The following is a 20,034-nucleotide window of genomic DNA, read 5'->3' as shown; positions in this document are numbered from 1 at the left end:
ATGTGGTATTACACCTCTACCCAACACTTCGCTGAGATATCTGTTGTACTTCAAGTTAACACCAGCCAAAATAAAGAATGATAACAAGGTACAGACAGACAAAAGTCTGTTCTGCAAGAACTGCTGTGTCTTGCATAACCTGGCTTCAAGTATGATACTTTTGGATACTTAGCAAATTAGGGCAACCTTTGTCTCTTGCTTTCGTTACTGATTCTCCTCATTAGAGCATTCCCAGGCAGAGGAGGTCACTGTTCCCATCATGCTAGGTGCTATACATACACATTCTCGTTCTTATCCCCTCAATTCTGTCCAGATAGATGGGACAAAAGTCAGAGAAGTGACATCTAAAATGCTGATGTTCTGATGGCAGCCGTGTCTTTGCCTCTGTCGGAAATCTTTCACCCTCTGGAAATCTACATGTTAGCTGTCATATCACAGGGCTTTGTGACAGCCTTTCTGTAATAAGGGCTTTGATTGCATTCTCTCTGAAAACAAGGCGATTTTCCACTGATACTGAATGTTCATGAATCAGCACAACAGTATGGCAGGAATTTTAAACAATGTAGTGCTGCTTTTCCATTAAAAAAAAAAAAAGACTAATTAGGGAAAGATTAATTACATGGATTCTGTGCCTGATTGTCTTTAACAAGAAGGGCGATGGGGGTGGGAAGGTTCTTCCTTTAATCTCCTTGTTAGGAACAACCGAATAGTTACTTGATTTTTTTCTTCTTCCACCTCCTCTCCTGGAGTTAAATATGGTTGCTAGTTACGCACTGTAACAATTCATTTGCTTCTCAAGAAATAGAAGTCCTTGTTCCTAGCTCGGCCTGAGGCATTGTGCATTTTACCTCTTTAGTTTTCCAAAGCCAATTGTGTCTCACATGATCAAACAGCAGTGGATCAAACACTGCAGCACGAAAAGCAGGTTTTGAGACAAAGACCACATTATCTGCTGTGTCTTCTGTAAAAGACTTCTCTCTGGCCAAGGTCTTTGAAAAATCCAGGACAAAAAGGGAGCTTTACTGGTCAGTTTCCGCACTTTGAAAAATCAGATCTGCAGAACTGTTGGTCTAAAAGCACATTGCCAACAACAACATCAAAAACAACATAAAAACAACTACTGCGCTGCATCTTTTGGAGTTATTTTATGACTGTGGTTTTGTTGCTGTGGTTAGCAGAGAAATGAATGTAGAACCACAGAGGAGTAGATAATTCAGGAAGCTGTGACGTCTGATGAAGTTAATGAGCTGTGTTTACTTCTGGCCTTGCTTGGCAGATCAGCGACCCTTCTCAAGCACTGCACCTAGTTCAAAATCATGCTCACTCCGTATGATCTGTATGTATACATATGCATTGTTCGTCTAGATATTACGGTTTCTGTTATTTATGACCAAATCTTTATGACATGGACACTGATTCATTCAGTGTTTGTTTATGCCAAGTAGGAAGGCATCAGATCAGCTTCAGAAATACCAGCCCTAACATGCTTTGTTTATTACACAGCAAAGAGAACATGAACATGTCGTGGCAATGTAATCACAGGTGTGATATCTCTTGGATATCACAGTTTGCAGCAAACAGAAATGCCTGGGCTTAAATGAAATTAATTTCTTCTCTGTAGATGAGGAATTCAGAAGGAATCAATACGCTGACAAGGTGTTTTGTAAGTTAGGTGGGATATGACACCCACAGGGAATCACGGAAACCAAGAGACATCATAAATCTTATTATCAAATTAAAAGAGAATATAATCTCCAGAATTACCCGGGGGATGAAATTTGAGATAACAGCAGGAGCTGTGTGCTGGAATACAGAGTCCATCACGTAGAGCTCAAGGTGCAGAGCTTTGAGACAGTGTACCTGCTCTGTCCATCATAGATGGACTCATTAGTGTTCAAGCAGCTGATCTTACAAGATTGGCCTTGATTTAAACTGACCCTCTTTTGGTTTCCTTTGAGAGTTACAAAAAGATCTGGCTGGCATTGCCTTAAAGGATTCTGACCATATGGCAAGAAATTCAGGCTTCTCCTTGTTCACATTATGGCCAATTCGCAGTGAGTGCAGTGCGTCTCAGCCCAGGCAGTTATTAAGTTCTTCACGGCTTTTAATAAGGTCAAACATAAAAAAGAAACCTTTGAGGTCTTGCAGTTTTTCTTAATAATAGCGGAACCCTTTGCTGAGAATTCTGGAGCTCTTTAAGTATCTGTGCTTTCAGCATTCATATAATATTCTCTAGGGCTGGAGTAATAAAGTGGATTGGATATATTTATTCTTCTGCTGTTGATCATGTCCCCCATGGTCCTGGCTCTAAGACATCCTTACTTTCTGACAGTGAGGAAGATGTGAATTACGAAAGATAAATGAATAGAAGCACCAAAAAATGCCTGACTTGAAATGAGATGAGGCTCCTTCATGCTCCAGAAACAGACTCTAAAGGCACCTTCCTTATACTCCCTGCATGGCATCCTGTTCCAGTGAGTGGACCTGCAGGAGAACTGCTCCAACAAATCCCTTCCAGTGACCAGGGTCTCTGATGAGAGGGCCTTCAGAGAATCCTCCCAGAGATAAGGAGCCGTTCTCCATTGCAGGGTCACTTCTCCATTTACTGCTTGCCGTTTGCCACCAGGTGGTTATGGGTGCTGTGACCGACAGCGAACATCCAACCCATCCTCCTAGCTGGAAGGGCTGTGCCACCTCCTGAGGCAGTGCTCTAGCAGAGAAACAGGGAGAGGAGAATCATATAACCATAGAATCATTAAGGTTGGAAAAGAACTCCAAGACCATCTGGTCCAACCATCCTCCTACCACCAATGTCACCCACTAAGCCATGTCCCCAAGCACCACGTCCAACCTTTTCTTGAACACCCCCAGGGACGGTGACTCCACCACCTCCCTGGGCAACCCGTTCCAATGCCTGACTGCTCTTTCTGAGAAGAAATGTCTCCTCATTTCCAACTTGAACCTCCTCTGAAGCAACCTGAGGCCCTTCCTGCTGCACATGTGCAGCCATCTCCCTTCTTGTTTCAGATTCACGTGACCCAACTTTCTCATCCTCACAAGTCCTCTAAGAGTGAACTAAGTAAAACTGCTTGAAGGGGACTTGAGCACGGAAGAAAATTCCAGTCCCTTTGCAATAACTCCTGCACCTTAATTTTATCTCATAGTTCATGTGTAGCTTCCCTGGCAGGCTACCCTTCAGCTGAGGCAGAGGGAGTTTTATTGCTGGCAGTGTTACAGCATTTTAATGGGCTGATTCTGTGATACTGAAGTTTGTTAAAAACAGTTCTTATATCAGAGCTTGTAATCAGTTAAACAGTAAAATCTGTTCGCTGCTTCAGACACCATGGTCACAGCGCAAGTGTATCCCACTAGAGCTGGGGTCTGGCAAGGAGATAGTCACAAATTATGAACCTTGATCTTTGGCTCCTGGTCCTCCATGCAAAAGCTTTTGCTTGCACATCTTGCAATCAACCTTCCATGATTTTTTGTATGCTGCAATTAGGGGTGGAGCCTTTTGCAAGTCTTGTATTTTCTAAGCGTATGTGAAGTTAGCGTTTTATCAGGGGGTCACTTTTGTAGCTGGTCATTGCAGAGCTGATGAGCTGCATGCATTGCTGGTTGGGTTTCGAATACTTAGTGATGGTTGATCAATGAAGCCTTGGGAAATTAACAATTCCTTATGGTATTTTTTGACCACCGTGCTCAGAGGATGAAGACAAGAAGCTGTTTTAATTCAGAGGAAAAAATACTGTGGCCTATAAAGACTTCTCCAGCTACATTAATTTTTACTCTGCCATTTCTGCTATGTCTTTTAGCAATGTGATGGGTCACAACTTTCTTTTTCCTTTACATATCTACTTTCCAAAGGCAGTGACCTCTTGGAGTCATAAGACTATCTGTTACAAAGTTTCTCTCAAAATCTTTGTAGCTTCAATGGGAGCAGAACTGGGCATGCACAGCACCTTGTATCTTTTGGTAAGGTCAAACAGTCCAGGTAGAAAACATTCTTAACTGTTCCATCTGTTTTGCTTATTTCACTAGGAAATTGTGAAAAATGGTCACCAAAAAAAAAAATTCTTTTATACATTCATAGATTGCAAAACTGTCTCAGTTTCTTGGAAGCAAATGTGAATATAATGTTTTTAAAGTCATTATATTTTCCAGTTTGTCATGACAGAGCATGTCTGCCTTGGGGAATGAAGTTAAGGGAGAAACAGAGCTGAATGAGAAAAGATTTACCATCCCATGAAAATGTCTGAGCTGTTGGAGAAGGAAACCATCCAGTTGCAAATTAAAAGCAATTTTTTTCCCTAAACTAAAATCACGATTTTTTTTTTCAAAACTGAAAACTGTTTTTAATTTAGGCACTTGAAAGCTGTAAAATGAAATAGCTTATGTGGTGAATAGAAAAATCATAAAGAGACAGTTTGTTTTTTGGTAACACTTAAATTTTTTGAAAAACTCTTCCTAAAAGAGTTTCTTCCTAACTCTTTCCTCCCAGAAAGTTTTATTTTGCAAAACTGCATTTTCTTAGAAAACAAAAAGCAGTTCAGAAATTCCCAAGCTGTATCACTGAGGAGTTTATGATATTTTCTTTTCATTCCAGGGTTGAAGATGATTTAGAAAAACTCTTGAAAGTAACCTCCAAACCGAAACCTAAGGTGCCATCAAAACCACCGTTGCCTAAGAAACCAGCAGTTCTCCCCAGGAACACTAACACTAACACATCTCCGCTGGCAAAGCCAAAGGAAGACAGAATTCAAACAATGAATGAAGTGGACATTCTCCAGTATATCCAGGAAAACGAATCTCTCAGCAACCAAGATACAAGTCTTTTCTGAACATAGGCATTTTTAAAATGCAATCACACCTTCTTGGCCCAAATTCCCTGTGAGCTCAAGTGACGATAGCAAGAATTGGCCAGATCTCTTTACTGTCATGGTGCTCGTTTGTATGCCACGATACAGAGGGCAGCATGTTTGACTAGCACAGGCACAATATGATGTTTTTAAAACAGTGTAGTTATGGTATATAGTTGCCTTATCTTTTCAGGGCCTTACAGGAATATGGACAAAGACATAGCGCTACAGATTATGTCTACTAATATTTTAGTTTCAGAATACTAAAGTTTGGGCCAGCTTTGACCTGACTGTAAATGACAAGCGTGTTGCACACATGGCGGGTATGAGTAGCATCCAACAAATGGTCTGAAGCAGGACAGGATGCTTTTCCTGTCATTTTAAACAATGCATTTCAGCTTACTGGAAAGATGATTTTCATTTTGTTCTGTGAACTTTTATAGCAGCTTTTTCCTCTCTGTCTGTTATTGCAGTAACTTATAAACAGTGACTGTTAAGTATAGGTAACAGTTCTTCTGTAGTTCAGAGAAATACTGAAATCACAGCTAAGCCTAACTGTTTTGCTGGCTTTGTTGCACAAATGCTGACTTGTAGGAGAACTTGTAGGCCTGCAAACACTAGACGTTGTGTGTCTCTGGCCCCTGGGGGAGATAGCAAATGACTGAAGATGGCTCAGGGTACAGCTCCAGACATACACAGAAGTTTCAGTGTGTAAGAGGTTTGGATGCTGTAGGACTCTTGTGAACATACACAAGATACAAAAGGGCTATTTTTTTCCAGGCAAGTCTTCCTAGACTTCTGCTGCAGTTAGTGGAGAGAAAAAGATTTCTGCAGAAATTGAGTCAGTGCAGGTGTCCTAATGGATGAACTCTTAATCGCTCTCTGGAGTCAGTCTCTCTCATTTCCTTCCCTTCTTCCATAAATTAAAGAAGGGTCCATGGCGATTAATCCCACTACAATCAGATGAGCTTTTACATAAACAATGGTCTATAGTAAGCCATATAATAAGGGAGGGCAAATTTGGGATTATCCAAAGGAAAAACATAGGAAGAAAATTTAGTAGAGAAAATGTAATATGCAGAAAAATAAGAACAATGAACAGGCATCCCAGACTACCCTCCCTTCTTCCCGACTCAGGCACTGTGGTTAAACACGCTGAATTTACATCTAATGCAGGTTGATATCTGCTGTCATGTGGAAAGAGATTCCTCTGCTCATATATATACGTGTGTTATATCCAAATGTGAAGACAAGCTCCCTAGAGGGAAAATATTAATATATTTAAGCCATATCACTACCCTCAAATTTGCCTTTCTAATATAGAGCAATATGAATAGAAAGCCTTATATGTATATATTTTATTAATGAAATTATTAGTATTTCTTTTTAAGCCAATGGAAAATATGATAATGGTATTTTGGTTTGGTGGGACGAGTAAAATATAATCATTGGCACTCTATGTAAAATATGTTTCAGGACAATAAAAATGTTTGCTAACCTGCAGGTGTTATTGTTATTATTGTTCTCTAGGTTGTACAATAGCAGCAGATGGGAGTTAAAGGATGGAGTCCATGTTGTTAAAGTGCAAGCTCAGCTAAAGCCCCACGTTAATGAGTAAGAAACCATGAATGTAGCTGCGCTCCTTTGAGAGATTTCCTTTGAGAGCAGCTAAAGGTAAAACTATATATGGGCAAAGGAAGTACCTGATTCTGTCTGTTCTCACAGTGTCCTGGCGCAATTAGGAAGCTTGTTTATCCCATCCTGCAGAAGGCACTGAGGAAAAAATAAATGACTTCCCAGAGACCTTGCAGAGAACAGCAGATGAGAGCTGAACTGTTGAGCCTTCCTGCTGCACTACCTGATGTCATGAACTTATATTCATGAACTATATGTTGTATATTTAACTGAGGGCTGTGGAATGCTGATCTCTACTGCATGCAGCACTGCTCAGACAGCTGCTTGTATGTCTGTGGTTTTGGCTTACAGCCTGGCACATGGCCTGGACACCACTAAAACTACCACATTAAGGGTCATGGATTTAACGACCAGCAGACTGAGTGAAGATCTTTACCCTTAGTACACAACACTGGAAAACTCTTAAGATTTCTTGAAGTAAATTAGCAAAATAATAGAGGAACAGAGCTGGCAGGGGCTGTGAAGATGAGTTTGTCCACCTCCTTGCCCTAAGCAGGAGCATCTGGCCTGTGTCCTGCTGCTGGCTGTTCTTGCTGTCCAGGACAAGGTGTTCTTGGTGCAAGAGCTGGCAGATGCCAGAGCAGGATGTGGTGGCTGAACACAGGATGGAGAGATACCATATTATTGGGCACCATATTATTCTCTTGGTGGCAGTAATTATGCTCAGATGTTATCTCTCATAGGCTTTTTTCTAACCTGCCTTTAATAGTTTGTCTGGACAGCAGTGCTGGAGATGTCACACCATGGGAGTGAAAGGTTTTCTTACTGTCTGACATAACTGTTCCTAACTGCTACTTAATCTCGTAACTTCTAACTCTCTTCAGCACAGAAAGAGAACAAAATACATGCTTTTCAGCCTCATTTCTAGACTGAGAACTCTGCCCTCTGAGGGAGGCAGCAAGACAGGTCAGGACATCACTATGGCACCAGCTTCTCACGACTTGGTGTGTTCCAGCTGAATGCTGTCATCTCACATCGGATTTCTCCCCTTTTTAGAACTGCTACATATTCACATACCAATTTACCAGAAGGAATAAAGGATGTCAGCGTCCCACAACCTTTTATTAACACCACTTGGTGTGGCAACACTGTGTAGCCTTTGTTCCAGCTGGGACTATGTTTCCCCTTAACCTTTCCTCACAGCAATGGCATCTGTCTGCCTTCTACCACCTCTAAGAGCTCTGCTCAGAAACTGCTCAGGCAGTGGGAGAGTGGATGTTATATATTACCATTAAATCATGGGAACATTCCCAGTAATACTGATGTAACAGCACCGTAGCTTTATCCCTTTAAAACAGCCAAGGAATACTTTGCCCTCAGCCTTCCCCCAAAATTTTCAAAATACCTAGACAACACGGGGAAGGAAGAGTTGTTAATTGTTTCCTGTGGTAGATTTTTAAGATTATTTAAAGGTCTGTTTTACTTCAGAAAAATCTATCTTTTCTGTCAAGGCACTAACGTAAAAGGATCCTTCATAAATCCCACTGTTACACATTTGTTTTACAATGCAAATGTCTAGCTCCAGTAATATTTATAGGCACTTAGAGGTGAGTTACAGTCCTTGAATAAATTATATATAATGAATCATTATTGTACAAGAGAAGAATGTCAGGCAAATGCAGCCCAGAAAAATTGAACATATTATTTGAAATGACATCAGGAAACCACACAACATACTTTGCATCCTGCCAGACCAGAGCTTTTTTTTTTTTTTTTTTTTTTCTGCATACATCACTCCTAGTAGCAGCTATTTTATTAGCCTCCTCTTGACAACTCTTGAAATTCAATTATGGACTTTAATGTAGTTCTTGGCTGACAGGCATCACCTTTCGACATTAATAATAGCTAGCTCATCAGAAGATTTGAAAAGCAGTAGAGTTAAAATTAAACCCTTACAAAAGATGTTTTCTTTAGTGATTAGAACGTGTAATAGGTATCTCTACTGCTTTAGAAGCTGCTTCTTGTTTTGCATAACCTTCTTCTGCCTGTGTGGTACAGCACTAATTAACATATAACACCATGTACTTCATTATTTAGGTCACAGTTAAAATGCTGATTTCGCCAATTTGGGTATTTCACAGACGAACTGTGGATCATCTGTTTAGATCAGTTCTGTGCTAAATTTTTAGGAAAGCTAATTTGCACATAGCACTTAAGGTCTAGTTTAGTCAGGGGCAATTTGGGCTGGGTCTAAAAAAAAATGTATTAATTGAAACTGATACTTCTGCATCTTTGCTGAGCTTGCTACAGTGAAATATGCAAGTCAGCACGTGATTTAAGGTCCTGAAAACCCTGCATGCTCATGGGACACTTAGGCCACAGCTAATGAAAAGAGACTCTAAATGACCGATCCCTGTGGTCATTAGATTTAATATAGAGTACAAAAGAGCACTGATACTTCATGTAAATGTGTGACTGTCACTAATCTGACTGAGGATTCTAGAATCTTTGTGCATGTGTGCGTGTGTGTGCATGCTCATCAACCACATTTCTTATCTTATTTGTGACCTTTTAAACCCTTAAGTCACAAAGAGGGATGGTTTTCACTGTGAGGTGTTATCTATAATCTCACTTTACATCGTAACTTTAAAAACTGGACTCAATGTAGTCAGTCGGTTGCTTTCTGTATTGTACCGGTTCCTTAGTTCATCTTTAATCCCCTCGGATCCAGTTGTTTAGCCCTCGTCATATTTCTGATCTTCCTTTTTACCCTTCTGCATACTACTCCTGTGAAACAAATTGAACCTCGTGAGGAATTCAGATGAAGGGAAATCAAGTGCCTTGTATTTTTTGAAAACCATCTGTAGGGTACGCTGCTTTGAGTAAAAATACCAGCAGTGAAAGGTGGTGATGGTAAATTAAATTAATAGTCAAATTAAGTACTGCTGTGGGAGTTCAGAAGTCAATGAAGCTGCTTAAAGGATTGATTAGTCATAGATACTTAGGAACTAAGCGTTATTCATACCAGAGTGTTATGGATGCTAAAAATTTATACAGGGTCAAGGAGATACTAGCTAGGCTCATGGAAGAGGAATCTATCAAGGGTTATTAAAGATGCCTCTCAGCTCTTGGGAAGATCTTGAGCTACAAGTTGCTGGAAGCAAGGAGAATATTGAACAAACAAATATTTTCATAAATAGTCATCTGCTTTTGCTGTTGTGAAGAATACCATACTGGGCTAATCCAAAATTCATACAGAGTGAGTCTGTCTCAGCCTTTCCTCATAAGAGATGCTCTGGTCCCCTAATCATCTTTGTAGACCTCTGCTGGACTCTCTCCAGTATCTCCATGTTACTCTTGTACTGGGGAGCCCAAAACTGGACGCAGCACTGCAGGTGAAGCCTCCTAAAGAGGGAGGATTACCTCCCTTGACCTGCTGGCAGTGCTCTTCCTAATGTCCCCCAGGATCCCATTGGCCTTCTTGGCCACCAGGGCACACTGCTGGCTCATGGTCAACTTGTTGTCCACCAAGACTCCCAGGTCCTTCTCCACAGAGCTGCTCTCCAAGAGGTCAGCCCCCAGCCTGTACTGGTGCATGGGAATCCCTGAAGCCAGTGGAAGTTTTGGGGTGACTTTTTTGAAAGCCACGTTTGATATGTGGTGAGCAGTTGAAGTCTCATTGGTATCAGAGGAAGATTTCAAACATCCCTGAATGCTCCTCCATATCCCAGCTTTATAGGCAATCTTAGTAGATATCATCATTTGCCTAGGAAGTCAAAAGTAAAAGATTCCTCAAGGGTGAATAAGCAACAAAAAACATCACTAAAACCCCAGCAAAGTTCAGTGGAATAACCCCTAAATAGCCCATCAATGTTACGTTATGCCCTTTTTCAGTGAGCTGCTTAGGAGCCTCAGAGTTTGACCAACCACAAAACACAAACATAACCCACTGACCCCGGCTGCATTAAAAGCCACCATGGTTTGTTACCCTCCCGTGTATTGTTTTTCCAGTTCCTAGGAATCATAGTATTAAATACAGAGGTTTAAAACTGTGAAATCCATGGGGAAACATTGAGGTCATTGTGCCATCTTCATGTAGGAGTTTCACTCACCCAGGCAGATCAGGATGATTTATAAAAAACATCATCTTTTTATTATTATTTTTTTGTAAAATATACATACACATATATATATGTATATATATATGTCAGTTTCTTCTTAAACTCATTACTCCCTTAACGTGATTCAGCCGTTCTCTGCCGAGGGCAATGGTTCTGTGCCGTTTATGTCACCAAAGGGTTGCTTCCTGTGTCTGCCGGCAGAGTCAGACGCAGTCAATCCTGACTGTCAGGATCCCACGCAGATCGTTAGAAGGCTGGTGATGCTGATGCTCTGGAGAAGACCTAGAGGGATAGGACGTGACACCACTGTTCAAGCCCGATGGGTTTGCAGAGCACCACTGAGAATGGGAGAAATAGGAACAGGATGGAAGAAGGCATCTGCTTGATTTACACACACTGCTGCAGAGCTTTCACTTCCCTTGAAGGACCAGGGCTGTAAAGTTGAAATGAACAATTTGTTTTATAGTCCTTTGGTGAGACGAGCCCCGTGGTTTTTCAAATGAACATAAAAGCAAACAAAATAAAATTACTAAATTCCTGGGGTATTTACTGAAACCTTTCCTTATTTCTCTGCTAGTTTCTCTGTGCTTTTTAAGTTTATCCAAGGGATTTGTGCTAATGATCACAAACTTCTCAGACTATTTTGTTTGTAATAATAGTTTAAGGCCACTGATTTCACCTCAGAGGAGCTTATAGAAATGGTTCAGCTTAATAGTGTCTGGGTATGTTAACAAGCTTTTCTTGTGAACAAAAATTATCATTTATTTACCTTGAATGTTGAGAATCATAAGTACCCAGTGCTTTCCCCCCTTATGCAATCAAATCTGCAGGCTAGTATAATTTATTTTCCTGCTTATGTCTTCCTGTGTCTTGACCTTTAATAGCTTGTATATTTAATCTTGTGTGCAGTCCCTTGGAGGAATTTCTTGTGTCCAGGACTGCTGGCTAATTATAGTTGTAATGCCTTACCTAGAAAAAAAAAAAAAAAAAAGTAATTCTACATGGGATGATGTAGAAAATTCATCTTTTTCATGAATAATGAAAAAGAAATCTGAAGCCGTCCTCATCAGTGGCTCATTGTAGCTCAGGGGAGTGCTTTCATTGCTGGTCTCCTGATCTGCATTTCCAGGGTGTTGGTTCCCATCACAGAGCTGCCATGGAGCCAGCTGGACACTTGGGGCCAGAGGACCCAACCAGAAGTGGAAATAACTTCCCTCAGATGTGTAGATGATGGCAGTGGGTGCTCACCATCAGCTGTTTCACTTTGCAAACCTCTCCTGTTGTGCTGCCACGCACGCTGATGTCGTCAGTGTACATTTGGTGGTAAACTGAGCCCCAAATCCAGCTGACAATACCCTGCTACCTTCCACCTTTGCAGGAAGAGATGGGACTGATAGAGCAAAGAGAGGAAGGGGCAAAATCCCAGGAAGGTTCAGGTGTGCCACGGGATGCATGTGCTGGAGTGGATCTCATGATACCCGTCCCGTACCCTTAATGTGACAGCTTAGCACTGCTGTCCCTGCTCTCCAGGCTGTAAATGAGTTTTGCATTAAGCAAACATTGGCTGAACTGAAGGAACAGAGTCACACTGTGTGGGAGGGGAAGGGGGAGAGAACAAGCTCCCACATCGCCTGCTCCCAAGGAGATGTCCTTATTAGTGGAGTTATAAAATCTGCTTCTCCCAAGAGTCCTGTTCCTTTCCAGTTTCGGCAGGGAAGATAAAGCATGTTTCCAGCACAGCCTTGCTTTCTGTTTGCTGGAGAAATGGGAGACAGGGGTTCAAAAGTCCCTGAGGCTGAGAAAGGCAAAAGGCCCTCATTTCTCCCCTCCTGGTGAGCAGCAAACAGCTAGAGTCCAGTGGCTCTTTATTTGCCTGTGGAGTTAAGAAACTGGCTGAAGCTTTTGTGTCTGATTTTTTAGCACTGGATTGAGCAGACTCCCAGGGGATAGTTGGTTACACACTGTGCAACCTTGCTGCAGTATTGATGTTGAACATCCTACGAAATAAAAATTTCCTTAAGTGGTGTGACAGGAGACTGGCCCACTGCTGCTGCCTCCCATTTCCAAGCTGGCAACACACAGACCAAGCTAGATCAGTTAGCAGGGTGTTTGCATGGCTGTGTCCAGAGCAGAATTTTTGGCTGAGGACAATGAGAAACAAGGCTATTCTGAAATGTGTTGCACTTAACTAGATTCACCAGCTCAGGTTTTCTCACATTTGCAAGTCTGTGCAGCACACTCAGATTTGCAGAGCAGCCATGAGCTGTCCCATTTCCTTTCAATGCAATCATTAGCAGATTGACTGCCTTTACCTTCAAGGCAGTAATTACTGTAGGTGAAATCTGCAATGTTTGCATTTAGTGTTTTTGTTTTGTTTTGTTTTGTTTTGAATACATTTCTGTTGTTTTTAACTTTTTCCGTTCTTCATCACACCTGTCCTGCAAATACCTGTATATTTAGCAGCTCTGTGAAAGAAAATGATAGAGAGTTTTTGGCTCAGCTCTATGATGATAAGAGAAAGATAAAAATTTTAGGTTTAGTGAAAATAAAAATGTAGAACCATTTCCCTAGAGCCATGTTTGAATAACATCCCATTTCTGAGATCCCCCTTGGGAGCTGCACAGGGAATCACTAGAGACCAGGATGACATCCCAGGATAGCAGGTAGCTCGTGCTGGGCTGTGAAGGTGGCTCTGTTGGGCAGGGACACTTGGAAATGTGCTGGACAAGAGTGACAGAGCGAGCACAGCACTGCGCCACCCAGCCCACGGGCAGGGGTGTTCTACATGTGTCAGAGATCTGCTGCCTCCCTGGCCTTTTCCATAGCTATTTTAATAAGAGCCATTTCACTAAAACAATAGTCATTTGTCTTAGACACTTCAGCAGGGATTGGGATTCAAGACTTTGGGGACAATTATAAGCTGCGTGTTTCTCTCTGTCTGATAATATACATGTATATAGTATGTATGACAACATGGAAAAAACAGAGAGGCTTATTAGTCTTCCCACAGTTAACCGGGGACTCTGCAGCAGAGCCAGCCAAAAATTTGTCTGGTTTCCTATCTTGGCCATAAACCTCAAGGCTAAACTAAGAATACAAGCAAAACAATCTTGTGGGTTAAGGGATTTTTGGATTTGTTTTTGCTTTTTTTTGCAATATGCATACGGATGACCTGAAATATTACATTTCCAAAAATTTTTTGCCTGCCTTTCCTGTGTTTTGTTAGAAATTTAGGAAGGTGCTTTGACTGCAGAATAGCCCATGACCTGGTGACATTGTAACAGATGAAAAGGACAGAAAATGAGCACAAGGGCAGGATATTTTAGTCTTACAATTCTGAATTTCTTTCCCGGCTGGATTCCTGTTTCATTTAAAAATGTCTAGCAATGTTTGTGAGAAAAAACAATGTTTGCTGGGACCGCTAATGACTTTTCCCAATACTAAGGGTGTGAGAATCTGAGTTTCCTCCTATTTTTTTGAATAAAATATAAGAAGGAAATGAATGACCGTTATATATAAACGTGGAAAAGCTTAACTGTTTTCTTTATTATGTCAGCAAAATAGGGTCAAACTCTAATTTACTTTAAAAGTCACCTTTCTCTTTCATATTCAGTCTCCAATTCCTGAAATAGTCACCATTCAGTCAGTGACAGCGTGAATATACCAGTATGAATAAAGCTTTGGCTGGATTTGGATCAGAATGCTGCAAGAGAGAAGTTTTTAAAAAGAAACTTTTTTTCAAAATCGTGATCAATTTTCCCAGAAAAATAAAAAAGTAATAATAATGAAAAAGAGGTGCCTCCAAAGGCACAAAAGTTAGTAATTTGTTTTCCTGGTTTTCACCTTGATTAGTCGCTGAGACTGTAGCTACTGTAATTTCCTAAAAAAAAAAAAAAAAAAAAAAAAAAAACACTAGTTGATATAAACATGTCTTTGAAAGGTATAAACATATTTTTGGAGGTTTTGCATAGCTTCCCAGAAGCAGGGCTGTCATCTTAACAGAGAAACATCGCTACCCCTTCAGCATGGGCGTGGGTGTAACCAGGCCTAAAATGGAAACGGTATCAGCCGCAGCAGGCACAGCGCTGAATATTCTGAATATTCAGTTGCAGCCGGAAAACAATGTCCTGACAGCAGTCCCAATTCTTAGAGGCACAGTTATGAAAGTAGTTAGATTAATGAAATGCTGACTAATGAGCAATTATGTGCACTTCCCAGCAAGAGAAAGCAACTTCGGTGATTTAAGGCAGAAGCTTTTGGGTCACCACGGAGGCACGGCGGGGTGAAGGCCGTGGGGCTGCCTGGCACTGCTGCACTATGTCACCAGTGTGCTAGGGCAGGGACTCGTGGGGAGGGTGAGAAATGAGGTTTCAGAGCATGAATAAAAAACAGTTTGCTGGAATCTGAGCTGTTTCTAGTCACTGGATACCAGCTACCCTCTCCTTATCGATTACACGTCACGGGTGAGACAGTCGTCCCATTTGGCACCTGGTTAAACCGATAGGAACAGGACCGTTATTAGTATGAAGTGGCAAGTTATTCCTGCTGCAGTTAAATATGTCTAGCCATTTCCTTTATAGGACACTTGTTTTAGTTCCTTAAATGCTGCCAGATTTTAATTGTTCAGGATAACATTTCACTTGCCCGGTTATTTGGCTCCAGTTGAAATATTAAGAAAGTTTCAGTTCAAACAGTTCAGCAGCCTTCAGATGAGGAAATTGTGGAAAATTCTTCTTTTAATATGATTTTTTCTTATAACTGTGTAGAAGAGAAGGCCTTATAATCCTGTGTCTTGAACGAAGTGTTTGGAAACCAATGTAGAAATCACTGGGGTTTTAGGGAAGTACCTTTTGCCTTTGCAATTAGGAGTAGACAAGGGAAGCCCGAACCTTCCTGAATTTATCTGTATGACAAAAGGTGTCATAAAGTAGAGTACATGCTGCGAGAACTGAAACCTTGTAGGCAATTCTGTGAATTTTCCTGTGAACGTGACTGCCAGTGACAGGGCCTGCCTGCAGCCAGCCCATGCCCACCCCAGCTCTCCTCCTTAGGCCCGACTCTCCCTGGGAGCTGCTGAAGCCCAGCTCCCGAGGGGCCTTGGCACCCAGCAGGGATCAGTCTGGAGCGGTATATGACACATGATGTATGAGAAAGGCTTCTGGGGCCAGCTGCAGGCCGGGCAGATGTTAGATGTCCGTATTTAGGCAAAGGAACCAAACCACAGAGGTGGGGTTGTCTATCACGGAGCTAGCAGCTGAGAACCCTTTTTAGTCAGTGGAAACAACTGGTGCTTCTAGGCTGCTTCGTCTGACCTTCAGCTAACCTGGGGTGAGACAAAATACCCCTCTGGAAGTGCCTTTTTGCCTCTAGAAGGGACCCTGGCCAACTAGTTCAGCTGCAGACTGTGGGCATCTAAACTTGGGTGAAATGGATCCTGCCCGAGCAGACCTTCTCCCCAAAAGTCGTGCTGGGTCTCCCATCAGCGGAGCAGGCTGCCACCTGCCAGCTGCCAGGAGGCTATTCCAGGCCAGGACCCATGGGCTGGAGCTGTGCCACGGGCATTATTTTGGGCCTCGTCCTGCACATGTGCTTTGGGTCATTTGTTAGCAGATGAGACAGACAGAAAATGTACTGGCAGTGGGTAAGCGAGGAGGCTCATGGCAGTAAATGTAGGGAAAACAGAGTGGCCATACTATGTCCTAGGTGTGGATTGTCATCTCCTGTGGGTAAGCAACGGCCTGTCCCAATCTGCTGTGTTCTCACCTCACAGCAAAGGTACTTCTTCACAGGAATCCTTTAAAAATGCAATTCATACATGTAAATTCTGCGAGAACTGCAGGTGGAAGTGTTGGGGCCTTGGACCTGTCCTGAGGGAAATCTGAAGATTGCAGCAAACATCTCAGTTTCAAATGCCCATGGAAAGGCAAAATCTCAAACAGAAAAACAAAAACTACTAACCAAAGACATAAAATAAAATGTTGACAAGAAAAAAATGAGGTAGGTTTTCATTTGGAGCTTCACATTTTTTTCTAAAACTATAAAATTGTAATTTATTTTTTATATTCTAGCTAGAAAGGAGATGTGAACAATTGTGACAGCTTTTTATTTTTTTTTTTTTTCTTTCAAAAATTTCATTTTGAAAAGCAGAAGTTCACCCAGGAAGACACACCCTTTGGTAGAGAATGATTCAGTTTAAATCCAGTTTAACTTGGGGGTGCTAAAATTGTGCAGTGAAGCAATTTCCTGGCCTGCTCTAGACCTTGGCTGCCTGGTGGAACAGTGTCCTCAGAGGGGTGTTATTGCTAACCCCATTTCAGCACGGGGAAGCGAGCCGAGTGCCATCTCCTCAGGACTCACATGAAGAGCAGGAGGCTCCTGGACCGCCCGCCAGTGGAAAAAAACAAAACGTACGTTCTCTGGCTGTGAAGCCATTAAATATTTACAGCACCAAGCTGCAGAGCACAGCAGTGCCATGACGTCGGCCTGCCATGCAGGTGATGTGCCAGGGTCGGATCTGAAGCCAGGCACATCGCCTTGGGTACTGCTGACCCCACCAGCACTCCCACACCAGCCTGATGCTGGGGGGACACCCGAAAAGCTGGGCGTGACAAGGGAAGAGGCTGCTTGCAAGTCTGGAAGTGGCATCTGCGTGAGGTGATGGCACAAATGGGTGGCATTTCCAAGCTGTGCCTTGGGAAGCTCTTCTTGCTCTGCAGATCTTCAAGCTCACCTGGAGGGGGTGGGGAAATATTGACAAGAGCATTTTCTTCCTGCTCTTGCACAGAGTTCGTCATCTGTTCAGGTTCCTTTCAAACAAGAAGTGAAGGATGTCTGAAAAACCAAAAGGGGAGAAACTGGAGGAAAAAAATATGTTTTGCTCCCCTGCGTTCTCATGGACTTCCATGGATTTCCAAATATTTTGGAAAGCCTGGATGACAAATATTTCACAAATAATAAAAGAGAACTGAAGATGCAGCTGGGTAGTGGGATTTTAATGAGACGAGCTCTCTGATTTGCACTGCAGCATTTGCACCCCCAAAATTAAGCACCATTCTGACATCCTTGTGCAAATGGAGGCTGGAGAGTGGTGCCCCCACCTCTTTCATTCCTCCAAAGGAATTCCTTGATTTTGCAAATGGGAATTTTAGTGTCACCCTGTGCAGCCTAAGAGCTATTTTTCTGCAATGATGCAACAACATTTCATTAACAAGTTATGCCAAGGGCCCTACACCTACATAAAATTTTGGTTTTGTAAAATTAAGGTCTTGCCTTTTGTCTTCATGCCCTGGTACAGAAGCTCCAGGCACAGTGAACACAGCGATTAAACTCCATTTATCCAAAGGAGCACAGGGCACAAATAGCCCTTCACGCCTCCTGTCACACCAAAATGGATCTCTTCTGATGTGCACATATGGCTCTAGACAAAATAAAACCTCTCAGTGCTCCTTGAGAAGCACAAGGAAAGCAGAGATAGTGGGGGGGTTCTCTGACCACCTCGAGTACCTCCAAAGTGAGCTGGAGATGGGCACCAAGCCAAATGACAAGCGTGTGCCCCCAGCCAGGCTTTTCCTGCCCTGCTCCCACGCTGGGACCGCAGAAGTTATGCCCAGCAGAGGACACAGAGGGAGCCCTTGGCCCGTTATTCCATTTTCATGTGCGTGCAAAGAAACCCAACCCAACCCATCCCGAAACACTGCCTTAAGCGACCAAATCAACGCGAGGCGCTCCTGGCAGCGGCACCGCCGCCCTGCCTTCACAAACAGGAACGGGAGTTTGGAAATCTGTCAGCAGGGTTTGTTCCAACAGCAGCTGATGGGGAGCCCTGCTTTGCCTGCCAGCTGCCTCGAGGGCCTACATGGGGTCGGGGTGAGCTGACACTCCCAGCCCTGCAGCAACAGCTCCTGCTGCCCCAGGAGGGATGGGAGATGGGCTTGGGAACGGGGTTCTCCTGCAATTTGGGATTGTGCAACAAGGAAAGGGAAATCTGGGAGGAAGGTGGGTGAAAAAATAGGTTGGGCGGTGCGGTTGGAGTGGTGGTGGCGAGAGAAAGGCAGGGGCCCACCATGCAGACTGCGTGCTCAGGGGTTGCCGTGGGGTGCGTTGAGTGAAGGCCCTTCAGAAGTGCCCTCCAGGGTGGCAACACCTGGTTGCTTCATCCAAAAGCCACGTTAAAAAAAGCACTGAGACCACTGCTGGATGTGAGCTGAAGCAGTAGGTGGGGAGAATAAGGGGAGTCTAGTCAAAAGCAAAGACTTGATGCAAGGCAAAACACTTCAGTAGATGCACTCAGGTTTCCTCTGCTTACACTGCCGGGGAGGCCTGCATGGGTACAGGCCTTCAGAGCTAGGTTTTGGCTTTGTAAACTGGATGAGAAAGATAATATTTTGATGATTGAAAGTACCTGTTACAGTTAACACCAGTAGAGTGTCACCAGGAGAGAGACAGCTAGAAAAAGCTAAAGGCATGTGCTTTAATCACTGGGTGCCCCTGCTTTTCCCCACTGCTTTTATGACTAACGAGCCATGGGTGCTTCTTTGAGGGTTTGCTCATCTGCTGCAGCAGCCACTAGTTCCTTATTTATCTGCCTGGTTTGAATGAACACCACTCTTGCAACCTGCCTGGGGACAGCTTACTCATGAGCATGGTGACGTGGGACAATTTGTCCTGAGCAAATTTTCAGCCCAGAGGCTCTGGGTCCAGCTTGTAAAAGCAGAGCCTCTGGGGAAGCCACAGAGCGGCTGTGATGTTCCTGCAGCAGTAATGGTCAGGGGATGCAACCAACATAAGATTTATAGGGAAGGACTATATTTCTAATAGTCCCACTGATGTAACTGGAGAAGAAAAATGGATCTGGTTCTGGGCACTCAATCCATTCTTCAGGTCTCACTACTCTGAGAAAAGTTGTATACAAAAGTGAGTAAGAGACCCAAGGCCTTCATCCTTCCCTTCTCCTCTGTTCCCTATCCCTTCCTTTCACCCAGCAGGGCTGGAAGATGCACAATCACAGAATGCTTTAGAAGGAAGGGATCAACTGGTTCCACGGGCAGGGATGCCACCCACTAGATCAGGTTGCCCAAAGCCCCATCCAACCTGCCCTTGAACACCTCCAGGGATGGGGCATCCACAGCTTTTCTGGGCAATGTGTGCCAGTGCTTCACCACCCTCACAGTAAAGAATTTCTTCCTTACATCTAATCTAAACCTTCCCTCTTTTGGTTTAAAACCATTACTACATGTCCTATCCCTACACTCCCTGACAAGAGCCCCTCTCCTGCTCTCACAATCATTTACTGCTTGGCTAGTGAGACATTTCCAGCCCCAGGAGACCAAAGTTCATTTCTCTCCTCTGCCTCATTTTAACCTGATTCACTGTGCTAAAAAGAGTTCTGGAATTTGATGTTTCCCGTAAACATAAATATC

General features: G+C 43.0%; 1 protein-coding gene across 2 annotated transcripts in view; it reads left to right on the top strand.

Annotated features, from left to right (window-relative positions):
* HS1BP3 (HCLS1 binding protein 3) overlaps nt 1-20,034 on the top strand; it is a 71,942-nt gene that overhangs the window by 44,327 nt on the left and 7,581 nt on the right. Inside the window, exon 7 of one of the 2 annotated variants that reach the window (XM_027455305.3) lies at nt 4,607-6,362. The exons of the other annotated variant lie outside the window; for it this stretch is intronic. Coding sequence (XP_027311106.3) covers nt 4,607-4,841 — 235 coding nt within the window. The 3' untranslated portion in view covers nt 4,842-6,362. Of the gene's footprint in view, nt 1-4,606; nt 6,363-20,034 lie in introns of those variants that run through there. 2 annotated transcript variants of the gene reach the window in all.

The sequence above is a fragment of the Anas platyrhynchos genome, chromosome 3 (assembly GCF_047663525.1).
Source record: "Anas platyrhynchos isolate ZD024472 breed Pekin duck chromosome 3, IASCAAS_PekinDuck_T2T, whole genome shotgun sequence".
NCBI classification, from domain to species: Eukaryota; Metazoa; Chordata; class Aves; order Anseriformes; family Anatidae; genus Anas; species Anas platyrhynchos.
Note: the sequence above shows the minus strand (reverse complement) of the source record. Positions and strands in the feature narration are given on the sequence as shown.